The sequence below is a fragment of the Bombina bombina genome, chromosome 10 (assembly GCF_027579735.1).
Source record: "Bombina bombina isolate aBomBom1 chromosome 10, aBomBom1.pri, whole genome shotgun sequence".
Classification (NCBI taxonomy): domain Eukaryota; kingdom Metazoa; phylum Chordata; class Amphibia; order Anura; family Bombinatoridae; genus Bombina; species Bombina bombina.
Window position 1 is genome coordinate 93,573,140 of NC_069508.1, and position 23,249 is coordinate 93,596,388.

The window sequence follows — 23,249 nt, forward strand, 5'->3', positions numbered from 1 at the left end:
ATTTTTTTCACCTAAAAAGACACAATTTTGACTCGCCAAGACATAATTTCCACTATTGCTTTTACATAAGGAAACATTGGGGTCTATTTAGACCACCACTCTGATAATCAATAGGAACTGCAGCATTATCTGCAAACTCCTCCATCTAAACTTAGGCACTATCAGTCAAGATATCAATTGATATATCATGACATCCTTATTGTACACATGGATCCATGTTTTAATATGTTTTATATGTTTAGCATGTCTAATCGGTTTTAAACTGGTTTTAGAAATGTTTTAATATATTCTACTTCCACCTGTTTGATGTTCTATAGCAACAGAACAGAAATGTCTTGTAATTACAAGGCGTTTACTCTCCCTTTCTTGCCATAAGGCAGGGAGAGTCCACTACTTCATTCCTTACTGTTGGAAAATACAACCCCTGGCCACCAGGAGGAGGCAAAGACACCACAGCCAAAGGCTTAAATATTCCTCCCACTTCCCCTATCCCCCCAGTCATTCTTTGCCTTTTGTCACTATTTCAAACATTTATGTTTGCATAGTTTCCTCTTTCCACTGTGGGATTACATACCTACTACAGAGGACTATGATAATATGTTAGAAGGTTCCACTCCTGTAGTGCTTAATAATTCCTGCTTATATTGTGAGGAGGCCGTGGTTTGCCTGCCTGCTCAATTTTGTTCCACTTGCCTGGGTACTGTTCTAAAGTCTAAGAAGGGAGCTAAATCTGCTATTAACCCTAGCACTGTTATTTCCTCTGAGCCATCAACCTCTCAGGATTCTGTGAACCGAGAGATTACTACCCTTTCTACCCTAACCAGTTCACATGCAGTTCCCCATGGCACAGCTATTTCTCTTTCTGGAGGGGGGCTTTTTCCTGCGGATTTTACTGCACAGTTACAATTGGCAGTGTCCGCAGCCCTGAGTGCCCTACCTATCTCTGGGAAAGGGGAGAGAGAGGCTAAACACAGTTCTCCTGTTTTAGATTCATCTAATTTCCAATCAGATCTTTCTTTTATGTCCCAACTGTCTGAGGATGAGTTAACCTCTGTGGTGTCAGAGGGTAAACTTTCTGAGTCAGAGATTTCTAAGACTAAATCTCCTCCAGCGGAGGAACCCTCCTTTAGATTTAAAATTGAAGATCTGCATTTTTTTTACTGAAGGAGGTCCTGTCTATGCTAGAAGTTCCAGAGGCTAAGCTACCTAAGGAACCTAATATCCCCAATTTAGTTAGGGTTTCTGAGGACAGGAAGGTCCCACATACTTTTCAGGTCCCAGTTCGTATGGCGAACATTATTAGTAACGAATGGGAAAGAATTGGAACATCCCTTTTCTCCCTCCGCTACTTTTGAGAAATTGTTCCCGGTCCCTGACTCTCAATTAAAGCTGTGGGGCTCCATCCCTAAGGTGGATGGGTCCATTTTATTTTTTTTATAAATTTATTTTTTCCATTCCAAGTATATATAAAAGAGGTAAACAGAAAAAACAAGATATTCCAATAAAGTCCAGCGTATTGCATCTTCTAAAAGCATAACAATTTCTAATAGATACTCTCCCAGATCCTATTCAACACAAATCTTAACTCCCCCCCCCCCCCCAAAAAAAAATAAAATTAAAAAAAATAGCAGGCAGATAGGAGAGCAGGACTAGCATAAGACTACACAATGCATTTTCCTGTTATAACATATATTCCCTATTACATCCTGTATAGGGTATTTTGATGTGTCTAACAAATGATAGAAGAAAAGAGAGAGAAAAAAAGGGAAAGGAATTAGATAAACAAAAATGACTTCCCTCAGTATTCCCCCCACTCCTCTGTCACTACCCATTTAACTAAATGTTACTGAGCCATGTCCTTGGCAAATGCCCTGCATATATCTGTAGTTGAGTATAGCTAGTTCTTATAAAGGGTTTAATAAGGGTCAGTTGATCCGAGATAGGCAACAACAGAATATAAGATTTCCAGCATTTAAGAAATAAAGCTATTTGTGCATCACTGGGATTCTGTAAGTTACATTGCTCTGCTAGACATTGTCATTAGTGCATTCTTCAATTCTAATAAATTAGGGGCAGTTTTTGCTTTCCATGATCTCAGATAAAACTCCGTGCCAGGAAGATAATAGTGTTAATTAGCTTAAAAATTTTTTGGAGTACCCCGAAATTTAACTAGGAATATTTCAATTGGTTGCAAGCAAACATCTACTTGTAGACTGGTATTCATCCAATAGGTCACTTTTGCCCAGGATTGACTGACTTTCGGGCATAGACATAAACAATGTACAAGATCTGCTGCAGGTGCCCTGCATCTAGTACAAAGAATTGATGATTTATACCACTTAGATAACCTCCCAGGGGTCAAATAAGCCATTAAGCTAATTTTGATCTGAGACTCTCTCTAAGCCGTTAGGACCCATGATTTCTCTAATAGTTTGAAAGTCTCAGATATAGATAAAATATCTACATTCACAAAAATCTTGCTCGATTTAGAGACCATGGGGCCTAGTTATCAAGCCGTCAACCTCAAATACCCTGGAATTCCGCAGCGTATTTGTGGCGAGGCTGATTCGCCTTAGTTATTAAAGGCTAGAGACCGGCAAAAGTAGAATTTTGTGACGTAAGCTTCGATCCGCCGGACTCAGTCCGACACAGATAGATTCTTACGTCACTCCAGATGTTGTGTGCGGCACAATCTGACTACTTTTGCTAGTTATCAAAAAACTAGCAAGTACGCTCGGCACTTTTCCGGCCCAGCGTACCTGGTTTTCAATCCGCCGCCCTGGAGGCGGCGGATCCCATAGGAATCAATGGGAGTCTGACCATAGCGAAAGTACAAGTTCGCTGCTGCCAGACATCCCATTGATTTCTATGGGAGCTGTCTACACCTAACACCCTAACATGTACCCCGAGTCTAAACACCCCTAAGCTGTCCCCCCCTACACCGCCGCAACTAAATAAAGTTATTACCCCCTAAACCGCCGCTCCCGGAGCCCACCGCAAGCTACTCTATACATATTAACCCCTAAACCGCCGCTCCCTGACCCCGCCGCAACCTACATTATACCTAGTAACCCCTATCCTGCCCCCCCTTTACTGCCGCCCTCTATAATAAAGTTATTAACCCCTATCCTGTTGATCCCGCACCTCGCCGCAACTAAATAAATAGTTTAACCCCTAAACCGCCGCATCCTGGACTCTGCCGCAACCTATATTAAATTTATTAACCCCCTAATCTGCCCCCCCTACACCGTCGCCACCTATAATACATTTATTAATCCCTATCCTGCCCCCCACTACACCGCCGCCACTGTAATAAATTTATTAACCCCTAAACCTAAGTCAAACCCTAACCCTAACACCCCCCTAACTTAAATATTAATTAAATAAATCTAAATAATATTTCTATTATGAACTAAATTATTCCTATTTAAAACTAAATACTTACCTTTAAAATAAACCCTAATATAGCTACAATATAAATAATAATTATATTGTAGCTATCTTAGGATTTATTTTTATTTTACAGGTAACTTTCAATTTATTTTAACTAGGTACAATAGCTATTAAATAGTTATTAACTATTTAATAGCTATCTAGCCAACATAAAGAGAAATTTACCTGTAAAATAAATCCTAACCTAAGTTACAATTACACCTAACACTACACTATACTTTAATAAATTATTCCTATTTAAAACTAAATACTTACCTGTAAAATAAACCCTAAGATAGCTACAATATAAATAATAATTACATTGTAGCTATTTTAGGAATTATATTTATTTTACAGGTAACTTTGTATTTATTTTAGCTAGTTAGAATAGTTATTAAATAGTTATTAACTATTTAATAACTACCTAGCTAAAAGAAATACAAAATTACCTGTAAAATAAATCCTAACCTAAGTTACAATTAAACCTAACACTACACAATCATTAAATAAATTAAATAAATTAACTACAAATAACTACAATTAAATACAATTACATAAACTAACTAAAGTACAAAAAATAAAAAAGCTAAGTAACAAAAAATAAAAAAAATAAGTTACAAACATTTTAAAAATATTACAACAATTTTAAGCTACTTACACCTAATCTAAGCCCCCTAATAAAATAACAAAGCCCCCCAAAATAAAAAAAATGCCCTACCCTACTCTAAATTTAAAAAGTTCAAAGCTCTTTTACCTTACCAGCCCTTAAAAGGGCCTTTCGAGGGGCATGCCCCAAAGAATTCAGCTCTTTTGCCTGTAAAAGAAAAATACAACCCCCCCTCAACATTAAAACCCACCACCCACATACCCCTAATCTAACCCAAACCCCCCTTAAAATAACCTAACACTAATCCCCTGAAGATCATCCTACCTTGAGTCGTCTTCACTCAGCCGAGCAGCGATGGAACCGAAGAGGAGATCCGGAGAGGCAGAAGTTATCCTCCAAGGGGCGCTGAAGAAATCTTCCATCCGATGAAGTGATCCTCCAGTCGGCGCTGAAGAAGTCTTCCATCCGGGCGATGTCATCTTCCAAGCGGCGCTGAAGAAGTCTTCTATCCAGGCGATGTCATCTTCCAATCGGGGTCTTCAATCTTCATCCCGCCGACGCGGAACATCCTTCTTTCCCGACGGACTACCGACGAATGAAGGCTCCTTTAAAGGACGTCATCCAAGATGGCGTCCCTTCAATTCCGATTGGCTGATAGGATTCTATCAGCAAATCGGAATTAAGGTAGGAAAAATCTGATTGGCTGATTGAATCAGCTAATCAGATTCAAGTTCAATCCGATTGGCTGATCCAATCAGCCAATCAGATTGAGCTTGCATTCTATTGGCTGTTCCGATCAGCCAATAGAATGCGAGCTCAATCTGATTGGATCAGCCAATCGGATTGAACTTGAATCTGATTGGCTGATTCCATCAGCCAATCAGAATTTTCCTACCTTAATTCCGATTGGCTGATAGAATCCTATCAGCCAATCGGAATTGAAGGGACGCCATCTTGGATGACGTCCTTTAAAGGAGCCTTCATTCGTCGGTATTCCGTTAGGAAAGAAGGATGTTCCGCGTCGGCGGGATGAAGATTGAAGACCCTGCTTGGAAGATGACATCGCCCGGATAGAAGACTTCTTCAGCACCGCTTAGAAGATGACATCGCCCGGATGGAAGACTTCTTCAGCGCTGACTGGAGGATCACTTCATCGGATGGAAGATTTCTTCAGCGCCCCTTGGAGGATAACTTCTGCCGCTCCGGATCTCCTCTTCGGTTCCATCGCTGCTCGGCTGAGTGAAGACGACTCAAGGTAGGATGATCTTCAGGGGATTAGTGTTATCTTATTTTAAGGGGGGTTTGGGTTAGATTAGGGGTATGTGGGTGGTGGGTTTTAATGTTGGGGGGGGTTGTATTTTTCTTTTACAGGCAAAAGAGCTGAATTCTTTGGGGCATGCCTCACGAAAGGCCCTTTTAAGGGCTGGTAAGGTAAAAGAGCTTTGAACTTTTTAAATTTAGAATAGGGTAGGGCATTTTTTTATTTTGGGGGGCTTTGTTATTTTATTAGGGGGCTTAGATTAGGTGTAAGTAGCTTAAAATTGTTGTAATATTTTTAAAATGTTTGTAACTTATTTTTTTTATTTTTTGTACTTTAGTTAGTTTATGTAATTGTATTGTAGTTATTTGTAGTTAATTTAATTTATTTAATGATAGTGTAGTGTTAGGTTTAATTGTAACTTAGGTTAGGATTTATTTTACAGGTAATTTTGTATTTCTTTTAGCTAGGTAGTTATTAAATAGTTAATAACTATTTAATAACTATTCTAACTAGCTAAAATAAATACAAAGTTACCTGTAAAATAAATATAAATACTAAGATAGCTACAATGTAATTATTAATTACATTGTAGCTATCTTAGGGTTTATTTTACAGGTAAGTATTTAGTTTTAAATAGGAATAATTTATTATAGTGTAGTGTTAGGTGTAATTGTAACTTAGGTTTGTTTTTATTTTACAGGTAAATTTCTCTTTATTTTAGCTAGGTAGCTATTAAATAGTTAATAACTTTTTAATAGCTATTGTACCTAGTTAAAATAAATTGAAAGTTACCTGTAAAATAAAAATAAATCCTAACATAGCTACAATATAATTATTATTTATATTGTATCTATATTAGGGTTTATTTTAAAGGTAAGTATTTAGTTTTAAATAGGAATAATTTAGTTCATAATATAAATATTATTTAGATTTATTTAATTAATATTTAAGTTAGGGGTGTTAGGGTTAGTGTTAGACTTAGGTTTAGGGGTTAATAATTTTATTAGTGGCGGCGGTGTAGTGGGGGGCAGGATAGGGGTTAATAAATGTATTATAGGTGGCGACGGTGTAGGGGGGGCAGGATAGGGGTTAAAAATTTAATATAGGTTGCGGCGGGGTCCGGGAGCGGCGGTTTAGAGGTTAATACATATAGTTGCGGCGGGGTCAGGGAGCGGCGGTCTAGGGGTTAAACTATTTAGTTGCGGCGAGGTGCAGGATCGGGGTTAATAACGTTATTATAGAGGGCGACGGTATAGAGGGGGCAGGATAGGGGTTACTAGGTATAATGTAGGTTGCGGCGGTGTCCGGGAGCGGCGGTTTAGGGGTTAATACATTTATAAGAGTTGCGGCGGGGTCTAGGAGCGGCGGTTTAGGGGTTAGTAACTTTATTTAGTTGCGGGGGGCTCCGGGGGCGCCGGTACAGGGGGTAGAACAGTGTAGTTAGTGTGAGTGCTTAGTGACAGGCTAGCAAGAAAGTTGTAAAAAAGACGAAGAGCAGCGAGATCGGATGAGTGATAACTCTCACAGTCCGCTGCTCATCGCCCCGTACTTGGTGCGCGGCTTTTTGACAGCTTTTTTGATAACTTAGGCAAATTTTTGCAGGTCCGCGGCGGCGATGTGAGGTGAGCTTAGGCGGGCGTATTGGGCCGGCGAAGGCAGGAAAAGTAGACGCGTTGATAACTACCCCTCCCCATATATTCTAATTGGACTACAGAAAGGCGATGGTTAAGAAGGGAGTAAAGAGAGGAGATAGAGTATATATACCGGCTTGGTAAGTATTAATCCTCATCTGTACCTACCTGGGGAACCAATCTAGACCAAATCTCTGTTTTAATTCCTGCACATAAAGTCTAAGTTGTAAGTAGGCATATAAGTCTCTCTTTAGGTGTCCATATTGATTAGCGGACTCTAAAAATGTGCACAGAGTTAGGTTTGAATCTAAGATTTGAAAAACATATTTCAAGCCTTTATCATACCATTGATTAAATATGCTACTCGTCAATCCTGGTAAAAAATCTGAATTTCGAGTAATCGGTAGAAATTTGGAGACACGTGGCAAACCTTCAACACAGAATTTTTGCCAAGCACTAATATTTTTCTTGAAGGTTAGCAAAGTAAATACCGAAGAGGGCAGAGATGTCAATGGGCAATGTACAATTGCTTTTAGTTAAAAGGGCGCCACTAAAGAGGATTCCTAGTCCAAGGAAGAGACTTGTTCCTCTTCCGTCAGCCAGTCTAATGCGATTTTTGCGTGTGCTGCTATACTATACAACTGGATGTTGGGTAGGGCCAGACCTGCCGCAGTTTTATCGTTCATGAGCTGCTGAATCGCGATACAAACTTTTAATCCTCTCCACAAAAATCTTGAGCATGCAATATTATATTTGGCTATATCAGCTTTGCGAATAGGGATCAGAATGTTCTGTATTGGATAAAGTAACTTTGGAAACAATAGCTTCTTAACATAATTTGCGCCATAAGGGAAATAGGTAAAGAGGCCCAATCTTCCATTTTTCTCTTACACTCAGCAATATGGCTTAAAAAATTTAAAGTATACCAGTCATCAGGGCTGGTACTTAATACCAAGATATGTAATCTGGGAGGATACAATGAACAGTAGATTTGCCACATGTTATTTTTTGTTTAACCATAGCAGTTCCGATTTGGTTAGGTTAATTTTATAACTAGAAAGTTGACCAAATAAGAAGAAAGGGTCCATGAGGAGGGTCAGATTTCTCTTGATATTGCTTAGAATTAATAATAGATCATCCACGTACATTAATAAAACCACTATCCCTCCTACCTGTATACCTTCTAGCTGCTGACGCAACAATATTGCCAATGGTTCTACTGATAAATTAAATAGCAAGGGCGACAAGGGACAACCTTGTCTGGTACCCCTTTGTAAATGTAGGCGTTGCAAGGTTCACCATTAATAATTAAAGTGGAAACCGGGGCATGATAAATTAAACGGATAAAGTTATTCAGGTATCCAGTCAAGCCAAATTTCTCAAGCGAAAAAAAGATGTTTCCAAGCTATACGATCAAACACTTTTTCTGCATCCACTGTCAACAAAGCTAAATCAGAATTCCCCTTATGCTTGGATGATCTGAATTTATTCCAGAAAAAGTCTAAAAGGGTTAATACTTTTCACATATTTCTAGCTGGATTTCTATCTGACATGAAACCCGATTTGATTCTCATGAATAATCGTGCCTAAGTGTGGTTTTAGTCTATTTGCTATAATAGATGTTAATATTTTATAGTCAGTATTTAGTACTGAGATCGGCTTATATGAGGATGGGAGTTCTGTATCTTTGTTTTTCTTGGGTATTAAAGTTATGTTGGCAGCGGCAAAATAGGGTTAACATCTATTACCGTTAATAAAATGAGTTAAATAACTTCTCAAGTGGAGTAGAGACTTGAGACTGCAGAATCCTATAGAATTCAATGGTGAGGGCATCTGGGCCAGGGGCTTTATTCGTCTTTGCTATGTTAATTGATTCTAAAATTTCTTCTAATAAGATCGGTCTATTAATCTCAGCCAAGACCTCTGTAGAGATCTTTGGAACTTCAATTTTCTTCCAGAAATCCTTTTCCTTGTTTAAATCGTATGCCTCGTGATTATATAATTCTCTATAATAATCCAGGAAGATTTTACTAATATCACTATTGTTAGTAAATCTATCAGCTCCTGACCTAATGACCATTATCTTATTCTTAAATTATGCTATCGTCAGCCGTGCCAACAATTTAGCCAATCTACCCGCAAACCTCCCGTATAACGCCTTTTGCTTCCGTACTTCCAAAGTAGTTTTCCGTTAAATAAAAATGTCCCGTGCCGTTTTTGCATTTATATAATTTAGCCATCTGGAATTAGACTGATCGCTCAAATAAATTCTATACGCATTTTTGACTTGGCTGGATAATTGAATCTCTTGTTTATATCTCCTTTTCTGTTGGCAAATATAGGCCTTAATTTTACCTCTTAACACCGCCTTGGCGGTTTCCCTGAAGACCTCAGATCTATCACTATACGCATTATTATCCTTAGCAAACTCTCTCCATTGCCCAATCAGCCAATTTTGGTAGTTGACATTGTTTATCATATTTCGGGAAAAAGGTCTGCATTCCAGGAGGATGAGACAGTGTTGCGTCTAAAGTTAACGATATAATAGCATGGTCCGAGATTATTATATCGTCGATCTCTGCCTTCCACTCCCTTCCCACCAGAGCCTCTGCAATCAAGAATAAATCGATCCTAGACAGAGATTGCTGTCCTTTGGACATACAGGTATGTGCTCTAATATCCAGATTTTTAAGACGCCAGATAGCTACTAGCCCTAAATTGTAGCAAAATTTCTGCAAGATACGGACCTTCCTATCCCTTATAATGGGTGAGTTTTTAGTTACTTGATTTTTTTCGGGCCATAGATATTGCAAAGGATGCATTTTGTTTTATTGTAGAGCATTTCTACTATTAAGTAACGACCTTCTGGGTCTGAAAAAGTGGATTCAATTTTATATTCTAGCGTTTTATTAAAAAGGATGGTCATCCCCCTTTTTTGTGAATTATATGGGGCTGCTATCACTTCCCCGACCCACTTAGACTGAAGTTTGGGAATTTCAGGCTGCTTTAAATGGATCTCTTGTAAAAAAAGCGATATCGGGCCTGAGTTTGCCAAGATGTTTTATTATTGACTTTTTATCAGGGAAGTGATCCCCCCCACATGCCACAAAACTTTAAAAGAAGATAACATCAGACATATCTAATTTTTTATTTCAAATGGCGGAAGCAGTGGCCAGGGCAGCCACCTACTGGTGTGACTCCCTGTCAGAACTTATCAATGTGGAATCCCCCTCGAGGATATTCAGGAGAGAATTAAAGCTTTAAGAGTAGCTTATTCTTTCATTTGTGATGCGAATATACAGATTATTCGCCTGAATGCTAAGACTTCAGGTTTTGCGGTCCTAGCCCGCAGGGCTCTCTGATTGAAGTCTTGGTCTGCGGATATGACTTCTAAATCCAGACTTCTTTCTCTTCCTTTCAAGGTGAATATTTTATTTGGACCAGGTCTGGAGTCCATCATCTCTACGGTTACAGGAAGGTAAGGTTCCTTCCTACCTCAGGATAAGAAGAACAGACCTAAAGGACGTCAATCCTCTAATTTTCACTCCTTTTGTTCGGACAAATCCCAACGATCTTTATCTTCATCCAAACCCAAGCAGCCCAAGAGCACTTGGGAGCCTCTTCAGTCCTGGAACAAGTTCAAGCAGACAAAGAAGCCCGCAGATAACAAATCGGCATGAAGGGGCGCCCCCTGATCCAGGATAGAGTTGGGGCAGATTGTCTCTTTTCTCAGACGCTTGGTTTCTAGATGTTCAGGATCCTTGGGTTCTGGAGGTCGTATCTCAGGGATACCAGGGGCAGATTCCTACTCTCCAGACTGTCTACAAGACCGGAGAAGAGGACAGCCTTTTTTGATTGTGTAAGAGATCTATCCTCCTCAGGAGTAATAGTCTCAGTAGCTGCATCAGAAAGTGGTCTGGGGTTCTATTCAAACCTTCTTGTGGTTTCCAAAAAGGATGGAATTTTTTGTCCAATTCTGGACTTGAAGTACCTAAACAAATTTCTGAGTGCCCCCTCCTTTAAGATGGAGACTATAAGATCAATCCTTCATCTGGTCCAGGAAGGACAGTTTGACTACCATAGATCTGATGGATGCATACCTTCAGGTTCTGATCCACAGGGAACATTTCCAGTTCCCGAGATTTGCCTTTCTGGATCAACACTTCCAGTTCATAGCACTTCTGTTTGGCTTAGCCACTGCTCCAAGGATATTTACTAAGGTTCTGGGGGCTCTTCTAGCAGTTGCTAGAACCCGAGGTATAACAGTGCCTCCTTACCTGGACAATATTTTGGTACAGGCACCATCTTTTCGTCTAGCAAGGGATCACTGACATTCTTCTAAGTCTTCATCGGTCACATGAATGGAAGATCAACTTGGAAAATAGTTTGCTTACTCCAAATACCAGAGTGAACTTCCTGCACACAGTTATAGACTCGGTGTCCATGAAAATCTTTTTAACAGATCAGAGACGTTGCAAGCTAACAGCATGTCTTGCCCTCCAGGCCTCCTTGAGACCTTCTGTGGTCCAGTTTATGGAGGTGATTGGTCTCATGGTGTCTTGGAATCTGGCAAAGGGAATGATGTCCATACATCTCAGACCTTTGCAGCTATGCATGCTGAGACAATGGAACAGCGACAATTCAGATCTGTCATAATAGATAGCTCTGGACAGCCTGTCGAGAGACTCACTCTCTTTTTTGCTCTGTCAAGCCACATGCTTCTTGAGACCGACCTGGGAGATTGTGACTTCAGATGCCAGTCTATCCAGCTGGGGAGCCATTTGGGGTGACAGGAAGGCACAGGGGCTGTGGACTCAGGAGTCCACTCGTCCGATCAATATCTTGGATGTTCGGGCAATCTTCAATTCTCTGAAGGCTTGGCCCCCTTCTGGGTTTATCCCAGTTTATCAGATTCCAATCAGACAATATAACTTCAGTAGCCTACATCAAACATCAGGGAAGAAAGAGAAGTTCCTTAGCGATGAAAGAAGTATCTCAAATCCTAGAACGGGCTGAGGCCCACAACTGGTACGCTGTCAGCGATCTACATTCCAGGTGTGGACAACTGGTAAGAAGACTTTCTCAGCAGGCAATCCTTGCACCCGGGGGAATAGTTTCTCCACCCCGAGGTCTTTGCAGAGATATGCAGCAGATGGGGGATGCCGGAGATAGACCTCATAGCCTCCCGTCTCAATGTCAAACTACCCAAGTACGGGTCGCGGACGAGGTATCCTCAAGCTGTTCTAATAGATATCCTAGCGGTTCCATGGAGGTTCACACTCTATCTCTTTCCTCCATTGCCTCTTCTCCCTCGTGTGGTGGCCCGCATCAAACAGGAGCAAGCATCAGTGATTCTAATTGATCCATCCTGGCCGCAAAGGACTTGGTTTGTGCATTTGGTGGGGATGTCCTCATCTCCTCCGTGGAGGTTACCTTGTCGCAGGGTCCTGCTGGTACAGTGTCCCTACCTTCATCAAAATCTTGATTCTCTGAGGCTGACTGCGTGGAGATTGAATGCTTAGTCTTAGCCAGGAGAGGTTTCTCTGAGTGTCATCAACACTTTGATTCAAGCTCGAAAGCCAGTTACTCAACGCATCTACCATAAGGTGTAGCGGACTTACCTGCACTGGTTTGAGGATTGTCTTTTGTTGGCATAAGGCTAAAGTTGCCAGAATTTTGTCTTTTCTCCAAGAAGGTCTTGAGAAGGGTCTATCTGCTAGTTCCCTGAAGGGACAGATATTGGCCCTGTCAGTGTTGCTGCATAAGAGATTAGCTTGAGCTTCCAGATGTGCAGTCCTTTATTAAGGCTCTGACTAGGATCAGACCTGTGTTTAGAAAGATGACTCTGCCATGGAGTCTCAATCTTGTTCTTCGTGTGTTGCAGCAGGCTCCGTTTGAGCCCATGCATGCTGTTGACATTAAACTGTTATCTTGGAAGGTTTTGTTTCTATTGGCTATTGCCTCTGCTCGCAGAGTCTCCTAAATTTCTGCCTTGCAATATGACCCACCTTACTTTGTTTTTCATGCCGATTATGCCGATTTATGTACTAAGTTAGGTTTCCTTCCTAAGGTGGTGTCAGATCGCAACATTATTCAAGAGATTGTTGTTCCTTCCTTGTTTCCCAATACTTCTTCACAAAGGAACATTTGCTTGACAATCTAGATGTGGTTCTCACCTTGAAGTTCTACCTTCAGGCTACTAAGGAGTTCAGACGATCTTCATCTTTGTTTGTCATCTATGCAGGCAAGCATAGGGGTCAGAAGGCCACTAAAACTTCCCTGTCTTTCTGGTTGAGAAGTGTCATCCACCTAGCTTATGAGACGCCAAGAGAACAGCCTCCTTAGAGGATTACGGCTCATTCCACTAGAGCAGTAGCTTCTTCCTGAGCTTTTAAGAACAAAGCCTCAATAGATCAGATTTGTTAGGCAGCTACCTGGTCCTCCTTACATACTTTTTCTAAATTTTACAAGTTTGATGTGTTGGCCTTGTCTGAAGCAGCTTTTGGGAGAAAGGTTTTGCAGGCTTTTGTGCCCTCATATTAGGGTCCGCCTCTTTTTTTGTTCTTTTTGTTATTCCTTCAGTGTCCTCTAGAGCTTGGGCATTGTTTTCCCAACAGTAAGGAATGAAGTTGTGGACTCTCCCTGCCTTATGGAAAGAAAACAAAATTTATGCTTACCAGATAAATTCCTTTATTTCCCTGGTAGGGAGAGCCCACGACTCCGCCTGTAAGTTTATTCTTTTTTTCGGCAGCTCCCTTTTTGTTTTTCTTCTGGCACCTTTATACCCTGATGTTTCTCCTACTTTTCCTCGTTCCCTCGGCCGAATGACTGAGGGGATAGGGGAAGTGGGAGGGATATTTAAGCCTTTGGCTGGGTTGTCTTTGACTCTTCCTGGTGGCTAGGTGTTGTATTTCCCAACATTAAGGAATGAAGTCGTGGACTCTCCCTGCCAGAATATAAAGGAATTTATCTGGGAAGCATACATTTTAGTTTTTTAAGACACGTGCATGCTCCTGATTATACCGCAGTATGTTTATATGGAAAGTAGCTAAGTTTCAACAAAGGATACCAAGGGAAAGAAGTAAATTTGATATTGTTATGAAATTGGAAAGTGTCTTTGTGTGTTTTTTTGTTTTCTTGAGGGGTTTTTTGTTTTGTTCACGCTTTCTGAATCATGAAAGCTTAATTTTAATTCTTAATAGACATTAGCATGCGGAAGAAGGTGGCTTCTCGTTTACTTCGGCTATTTTTGGAACCAGATCCACTGAGATCTAGATTTGCACAGTTTTTAGTTTGGGGTGATCTTTCACAAATATAAATCTGGCTCAGAAAAGCGCCAAAGTCAACAAGAGGCCACCTTCTTCCGTATGCCCATGTCGACTTCTTTGTACCTTTAATTTATCTCAACAGAGTTTTCAGTTATAGTAACCTATAAGAATTTTTTTTTTAAACTTAAAGAAAAGTGTAGTGAAGATCTAAAGCTCCTTAAGATACCTAAACAGACATTGTTTTCTCTTTGTAGACCGTGTGAAGATGACGACCTGATACTAATCAACTAAAATTGTCCTCTGTTGCACATTTATTCAGCTGGTACAAATAAGGGGACTTTAGGGGCTAACTTATTCATTGTCTGTCAAATCTGTCATGCACAAGGTGTCTATTCATGAAGGAAACTTTTTTGTATTTTGTGGAGACCTCTTCAATCAACCTCTTCATTAAAAAGGAGTTAATTAGTCTTAATATATAAACCAATTCCTTTTTGGAGTATAACTATTACTGATTAGCTTTTTGATATCTGTATATTCATGTTGAATTGTATTTCTTGATCTTATCTAAGAATCTATTTTCCATTAGGATTGCATCCAATACAGGTTAATGTTTTACTCCTAGTTTTTTCTATATTTGTAAGGTATAGGATTCTTGTTTAAAACAATGTTTGAAAATCTAATTGGTTTGAGATTGTTTTGAATGTTTAATAAGCAATTGACAGTATGCACTGTCCTTTTTTAAACTAGTAAAAATTCTTGGTTTCACTAGAAAAATAAATTGCATAGCAAACATTAAACCATAATTTTCATCTTTTATTTTGTATCAGTTTACTACATACTGTATGTAATTGCCTTTTCAAGAATTGGTCATTTTGAAAAAACTCAATTTCTATAAACATGATTTGGAAAAAACAGATACATTCCTTTATAAATTATAAGAACAATATAATTTATTTGCTAATGAATGCAAAAACATTAATATAATAAAATTGTATATATATATTTTTTTCAATTGTAGAATCATATTGTTTGAGTGTGTTATCATCTAAATCCCTGGAGTAGGTAGAAAACTAGAAATATGTGGGTGGGTACCCCCTGGGTACCCCCACCCCAGCACACACCTCTTTTTGCCTGATTCTATTCAGTTTCCATCTATTTAGAGAACTATGAGCTAGAACTGTGTGCCCTGAAGCTGTAATGTTATATGTTTCATATGATAGTGAGAGTCCACAAGCTATCACATGTTGGATTAAACTGCAGTCCATTAGGAGGAGGAAAACTCCTAACATAGCAGAGCATATGATCCCTCCCACTTTCCCATAATCCCTTAGTCATTTTTCTTTCCTAAAGTGGTGAGAGATGAGTCATCACATGCGGGATTAAACTACTGTAATGATTCCACTTAATGTAACCAAATAAAGTTGTAACTGTTGCTCTTTGGTGTACAATTCCTGAGTGCACTGGTACAACAGGATAAAGACACAGTGAGCTGATTAATAAACAGTGAAATTGGTTACTGAAATGATTCAGATGACTATGATTCCTAATAAGATGACAGACACAGCTAAAGATTAAATAATATCTTCAGGCTTTGATATAGCTAGTTTAGACCCAAGACAGTTTAGTTTAGTAGACCAATATTCTTCACACACATTCACACTAAAATATATACAGTCTCTTTCACTCCTTTCTGCTGTTTCAGTTTAAATAGTTCTCAACTCCAATAATGTGCGTGGCAAAAGCGGTTGACACAAATAAGGCTTCAATATTAAGTTGTTACCTTTCTGGAAGTTTATCTCTGCACAGATGGAAAGCAAGGGAGAAAAGAAATACAAGTCTTTACCTTTAGCGTGGTGTGAGGAGCTGCGTTCAGCAGCGCTGAGATTTTAACAGTGAATGTGTGACTCACTTCCGGTTTCGTAAGGCAGCGTCTGTGGAGCTGCAGCGGTACCTGATGCTGAGTGTCTGAGTGGTTGAAGAGCTGAAGCAATCCGTTGCAGAGTTTGATCCGACAAAATGATTCCAGAGGTACTGAATTGTAGAGAAGTTCACTGAAGTCTGTAGTTAGGATACACCTTGAGAAAGCGTAGTTAAGTTTAAGAATATTTTTAACTGCTATTGTAATAGCTAAGTGGAAGACCTGAATACAAAAACAAGTGAACAGCCGCAGAGCTGTATAGCAACAATCAGGTAGGGAAGAAATGTAGGAGGATCCCTTTAAAAGGATCAGATTGCATGAAGGGATATACCTTAAAGGTATATCACATATCCCACTCCTCAAGGGTGGACAACAGGGGTGTGGAGATGTGGCTTCTCGGGATACCGACGGTGGAAGGTGGTGAGGAGATCGGGAGCATGCAAATCCACATGCGACTCCCAGGAATTGCTTTTAGGACCATATCCTTTCCACTGAATCAGGTACTGCAATCCACCACAACGTATTTGTGAATCAAAGATGGACTCGACTTCATATTCAAGCTGATCATGAAGGTATATAGGTGGAGGTGGATCCCCCAGATGCACTAAGGAAATGTCTTTGTAAGGCTTTAATAAAGATACATGGAAAGTTGGATGTATCGCGAAATCCTTCGGTAAAGTCAACCGTACAGCATTTGAGTTTATAACAGCCTCAATCGGAAAAGGTCCGATAAATTGGTTTGCCAATTTTTTACAGGGCACTCTGAGTTTCAGATACTTTGTGGATAAGAGAACAGAGTCTCCTATTTTATAGGTAGGACTGGGGGAGCGATGTAGATCATAGTATTTCTTTTGATGGTCTTGTGCTTCCTGCAGATGCTTTTTAAGCAATTGAAGTCTGTCTTGTAAGGAAGAAGTAAAATCTATTACACCAGGACAATTCACTGGGGTATGAGAAACTGTAATGGTGGTAGGGTGGAACCCGTAGGTAGCATAGAATGGTGACACTTTAGTTGAAGTAGAGATGGAGTTATTATAAGAAAACTCCATCGGGAGGTACTCAACCCAATCATCCTGGAGATGGCTAAGGTAACATCTAAGGAACTGCTCCCACGTTTGATTCAGTCGTTCAGTTAACCCATTTGACTGGGGATAGAAAGTAGTTGTATAACGTGAATCTATTCGTAGGAGTTTACACAGAGACCTCCAAAAAGCTGAGGTAAACAGAGTATCTCGATCGGTGATAATAGTAGAGGGAAGCCCATGTAGTTTTACTATGTTGTTCAAGAAAACTTTTGCAGTAATCATGGCTGTAGTAAGTTTTTCAGAGGAATAAAATGACCCAGTTTTGTTAGATGATCTACAACGACCAAAATGGTGGTATAATGTTGTGAGGGTGGTAAATCTACAATAAATCCATCGAAATGGTGGACCATGGCATATCTGGTATTGGTAATGTTGTTAATAACCCAATAGGTTTTTTATGAGCTAATTTATTTCATGCACAGGTGTCACAAACTTTTAAGTATTGTATGATGTTTTGCTTCATCTGGGGCCACCAGAAATGTCTTTTGATTAAATCAGTGGTCTTTTGGACACCTTTATGCCCAGATAAAACGTTGTCATGGAAGTGGTTCAAAATTGTATATCTGAGTCTTTTGGGTAGGTATATTCTGTCTTTATGGTACATTAAGCCTGGTGTGGTATTTTTCACACAGAATGTGGGATAGTCATTCTCTTTTTGTGTTTCTAATAAAATTTCTTTTTCTAAATTAGTAAGTGAGCCAATAAACTTTTCTTCTGGAATGATAGGATTGAGAGTATCTGAGGTACTTGTAGGATCAAACATTCTAGAGAGAGCGTCTGCCTTTATGTTAGAGTGTCCCGGTTTGTAAGTGATTAAGAAATTAAATCGGTCTAAGAACAAAGACCATCTGACCTGACGAGCTGACAAAGTCTTACTTCTTTTAAAATTTTCAAGGTTTTTGTGGTCTGTATATATCAGAAAAGGTACTTTAGACCCTTCCAATAAGTGTCTTCAGTGCTCCACTGAACTTTTGATTGCTAGAAGTTCCTTATCCCCAATGCTGTAGTTAATTTCAGTGGGTAGTAAAGTTCTGGAGAAAAACGCCACAGGGTGTGTTTCTTCATTCTCCTTACACTTTTGTGATAAGACTTTACCTATTCCGGTGTTTGAGGCATCAACCTCCAGTATGAATTGAGAGTGATAGTCAGGTAATTATCAATACTGGGGCAGTGGAGAAACAATGTTTCAAGTTAATCAAGGCTTTCTGGGCATCTTCATTCCAGAGATACTTGTGAGTCTTTCTGGTGAGTTGAGTTAATGGTCTTACAATGGTAGAGAAATTTTTGATGAATTTTCTGTAAAAATTTGAGAACCCCAGAAACCTCTGTAGGGCTCGAACGGTACGTGGTCTGGTCCAATCTTGGATTGTGTTTATTTTATCAGGATCCATCTGGATCTTTTTAGGAGATAAGATATAACCAAGAAATTTAATCTCTTTGATGTGGAAACTACATTTTTCCAATTTGGCAAATAATCTATGTTGTCTAAGTCGGGTGAGAACCCATCTTACATGTTTTTCATGTTCTTGAAGAGTTGTAGAATAAATGAGAATGTCATCCAAGTAAATAATGACACATATGTCTGTTAAATCACGGAAAATCTCATTTATAAAATGTTGGAAGGTTGCGGGTGCGTTGCTTAATCCAAATGGCATAACATTATACTGGTATAGCCCGTAACGTGTTCTGAACGCCGTTTTCCAATCATGACCTTTCTTGATCCGTATTAAATTGTAGGCCCCCTTCAAGTCTAATTTGGTGTATATAGTAGCATTAGTAAGTCTTTCCAATAATTCTGGTATTAGAGGTAAAGGGTAACGGTTTTTGACTGTGATTGCGTTTAGTGCCCTATAGTCTATTATGGGTTTTAGTGTCTGATCCTTATTTTTAACAAAAAATATGCCAGCTGCTGCTGGTGAAGGTGGGTGAGCTCATCCTGAGACAGGGGATAAATCTTTCCATAGGGTATTTGCGATCCTGGTATTAACTCTATGGGACAATCAAATTCAAAATGTGGTGGCAATGATTCAGCTTCCTTTAAATCGAAAACATCTACCAAGTCAGAGTATGCCGCTGGTACACCAGTCTCAATGTTAGCTATAGAACAATGTGGTTAGCACGTATTTGTACAATATGTAGACGTAAAGCTAATTACATTTTTTGACCAATCAATACTAGGGTTATGGGTTTTTAACCATGTATACCCCGAGATAAGTGTATGTCTATCAATAGGTATAATATCAAAAGATAGATATTCAGTATGACCATCTGATGTTGTTGTTAATAATGGTATGATGGGGTGCGTGATAGGGTCTTTCTGAATTAAACTGCCGTCTATTAACTTAACAAAACCCGGTTGCTGTTTGCACACTGTGGGTATTTTATTCTTTTTAACAAATGTAACATCAATATAAATTCCTGAGGCCCCGGAATCTATTAATGCGTCACTCTGGATGTGGAGACAATCCCACTGTAGGGAGAGAGAAAATGTGAGTTGGGTAGTATTAGACAAGTTAAGTATTGATATTATGTTATTTGTCTTACCCTTTTTTTGTTTTGATAAGAGGACAAGTAACAACTGTATGCTCTTTATGAGCGCAGTAAAGACACAAATTTCCTAGCCTTCTCCTAGTTTTCTCCTCTTGAGTTAACGGACCTTTGATTGCACCAATCTCCATTGGAGTGCTCAGGGGTTGAATTCTTTCTTGAGGAAGTGATGATGAATATGGGCGTCTGAATGATGGGTCATACATGCCTTTCTCAGCCTTTCTTTCCCTCAGACGTCTATCCAATGTGGTGCTTAATTTGATTAAGCCAGAGAGTGTTTCAGGTAATTCCAAACGTGAGAGTTCATCTTTTAAAGACTCTTACAATCCCAGATGGAACTGATTACGTAAACTGACTTCCTTCCACTGTGAGTCGGAAGCCCACATCTGAAAAACGGTCGTATATTCTTTTACAGTTCTTTTTCCTTGTTTAAACGAACGTAGTTTTGTTTCAGCTTGAATTTGGCTGTTTGAGTCCTCATAGAGACTTGTCATGGCTGAAAAGAAATAAGTTAGTGAATCTAGAATAGGGCTGTTTTGTTCAAAAAATCTGTTAGCCCAAGTTCGCGGTTCTACAACCAAATATGAAATTGTGGTACAGACTTTAACCCTTTCTGAGTGATAAGTGCGAGATTTTAGTGAAAATAGCAAATTACAAGCGTTTTTAAAGTCACGGTATTCAGACCGCTTACCAGAAAAGGGTACTGGAGTATGCACCTGTGGTTCCGGTATTTCCGGTTGTTTAGTTGTTATGCATTCCTTTAACATAGTTTTTATGGCAGTATTCTCTGCCTGAACCTCTTGTAAAGCATGTGCTAAGTAGTCAAGCTTCTGGTACACAGGATAAAGACACAGTGTGCTGATTAATAAACAGTGAAATTGGTTACTGAAATGATTCAGATGACTATGATTCCCATTAAGATGACAGACACAGCTGAAGATTAAATAATATCTTCAGGCTTTAAAATAGCTACTTTAGATCCAAGACAGTTTAGTTTAGTAGACCGATATTCTTCACACACATTCACACTAAAATATATACAGTCTCATTCACTCCTTTCTGCTGTTTCAGTTTAAATAGTTCTCAACTCCAATAATGTGCGTGGCAAGAGCGGTTGACACAAATAAGGCTTCAATATTAAGTTGTTACCTTTCTGGAAGTTTATCTCTGCACAAACGGAAAGCAAGGGAGAAAAGAAATACAAGTCTTTACCTTTAGCGTGGTGTGAGGAGCTGCGTTCAGCAGCGCTGAGAGATTAACAGTGAATGTGTGACTCCCTTCCGGTTTTGTAAGGCAGCGTCTGTGGAGCTGCAGCGGTACCTGATGCTGAGTGACTGAGTGGGTGAAGAGCTGAAGCAATCCATTGCAGAGTTTGATCCGACGAAATTATTCCAGAGGTACTGAATTGTAGAGAAGTTCACTGAAGTCTGTAGTTAGGATAAACCTTGAGAAAGGGTAGTTATGTTTAAGAATATTTTTAACTGCTATTGTAATAGCTAAGTGGAAGACCTGAATACAAAAACAAGTGAACAGCCGCAGAGCTGTATAGCAACAATAATCAGGCAGGGAAGAAATGTAGGAGGATCCCTTTTTAAGGATCAGAGTGCATGAAGGGATATACCTTAAAGGTATATCACTACTACAGTCTACTAGGAGGAGGCAAAAAATACCAAAAGCGTTTACTTCCATGTACTGTATCTTATTTTTTACCTCCGCAGGAGAAGGTGAAAATTTGAAATGCTTCAAATGAATAATGGATGTGGGTTTTAAAACCAAGATTAGAACCATTATCACACTCAAAGCCGTGAATAGGAATTCTCTCAGTGGGAGTTTGTCACAAATCTACTGCAGGTGTCACTGGGATTTATCCTTCAGTGCCTCTTGTTGACTTTCAATGTACTCCTGATCCTTCGTCAGATCTTGTCGTATGCACACTATTAGAAACATGTCTCCTGCAATTTGGTAAGCATGGTAGAGTAAGTGCTGACAGGTAAGCTTGGACACACATAGCCCACAGGCTATTAGCATGTACATTTATTTATGTATAACATAACCAGGGGAAAACACACCTTTCACAGACCTGTTTAACAACACTTTTAAAGGTTTGGGTCACTTTTAATTCAGTAACAACTTCTGGGGTACTTTCTCTATGCATTTTCTGTGTTGAGATTATATAATTTTGGAGCTTTGGTTCTTTTCTCTTGTGTGGGAACATATTTTTGACTCAATTTTATACTTTTGTAGTTTATCAGGTCTCTATGTTGAAAGGGTTAATTATTTTGGAGCTGTTTGAGAGCCTGCCCCCCCACACTGTTCTTTCATTATTTATTTTTTTGTTTCATCAGCAGCCATCTTTTTCTCAGTTTGGTAGTGATTACTAGAAGTCTCGAGAGGTGAGGAAGAGAGTTCTACACTATCAGGAGCTTTATGACCTAGGATTTTTACGGTTTTGCCATTATTATTGCAGTATTTAATTAAATTTAGTTTTTGTGTCTGGGAGACAATACCGGAGAGGTTTCAATGCATCTGCATGTCATCGTGCTTGCATGTCAAGTAACTATCAAATATGCTTATATAAATTATACTCAGTTTTGCATAGTGCCTATTATCCACTTGATAACTGGGGTTATCTAAAGTACCAGTTTTGTCTGTGTTAATTTATTTTTTCTTGCCATCTCTTTTGTCTATTCTTTTGTAACTCACTGTATTTCTTTGCTTTTCATTCTGTACCGTTTTTTGCTGATCTGGATCTTCTTTTCCATCTGACCCATTAGAGGGGAGATCTTCAATTCACTTATCAGTTAATATAAAATGTGTACTTTTGTAACTGTTCTGCGGTCTGTTACCTAGCACAATTATTATTCTAGTTTAGATACTATCTCTATTTATAGGCAGCCCCCCCCCTTGTCATGCATATCCAAAGTCGGTATCCTCCTCCCTTAGTTATAGACCATGGAGAACAACTTGATTTTTCCTGGTTTTAATGAATATTTGCACTTGACTATCTCTGCATGATCTTGTAAAGGATGATAACTGTTGTGAGGTTTAACTCATCAGGTACTTGCAGGAGCAGTACATTTGTATGCCAAATCAAAGACGCTAGCTTTGAAGATTTGGACATCTCATCTGAGAGTGAGATATTGTCTGATTTGTCAGGATCCCTCACTGCATTTGGAATCGAAGAGTGCATCTTCAATATGAAACCTTTGCATGACTTACTGTGAGAGGTTTTACCGGCTCTGGGAGTTTAGCAACCTGAACCTTCAGAAGAAAAGTCAGTTAAACAACTTGACTTGTTATTTAAACCTCCATCGAAAACATTGGATGTTTTTCCTGTCACAGAAGCAATCTCAGATGTTATTTTCAATAATGGTATAAACCTGGAATTCCTTTTGTGTCTAAAACAAATGTTCCCAGTTTCTCCTCTGTGTCTGGAAATTAACACCATTTACTTTGGAGATGGTTTCCCTATCTCCACTCTCGCTAAGCAAACTATTGTT

General features: G+C 39.3%; 1 protein-coding gene across 1 annotated transcript in view; it reads left to right on the plus strand.

The window, feature by feature from the left end:
* MCOLN2 (mucolipin TRP cation channel 2) overlaps nt 1-15,002 on the plus strand; it is a 418,859-nt gene extending 403,857 nt beyond the window's left edge. Inside the window, exon 11 of the mRNA XM_053693157.1 lies at nt 14,454-15,002. Coding sequence (XP_053549132.1) covers nt 14,454-14,490 — 37 coding nt within the window. The 3' untranslated portion in view covers nt 14,491-15,002. The remainder of the gene's footprint in view (nt 1-14,453) is intronic.
* Nucleotides 15,003-23,249: the final 8,247 nt, after the last annotated feature.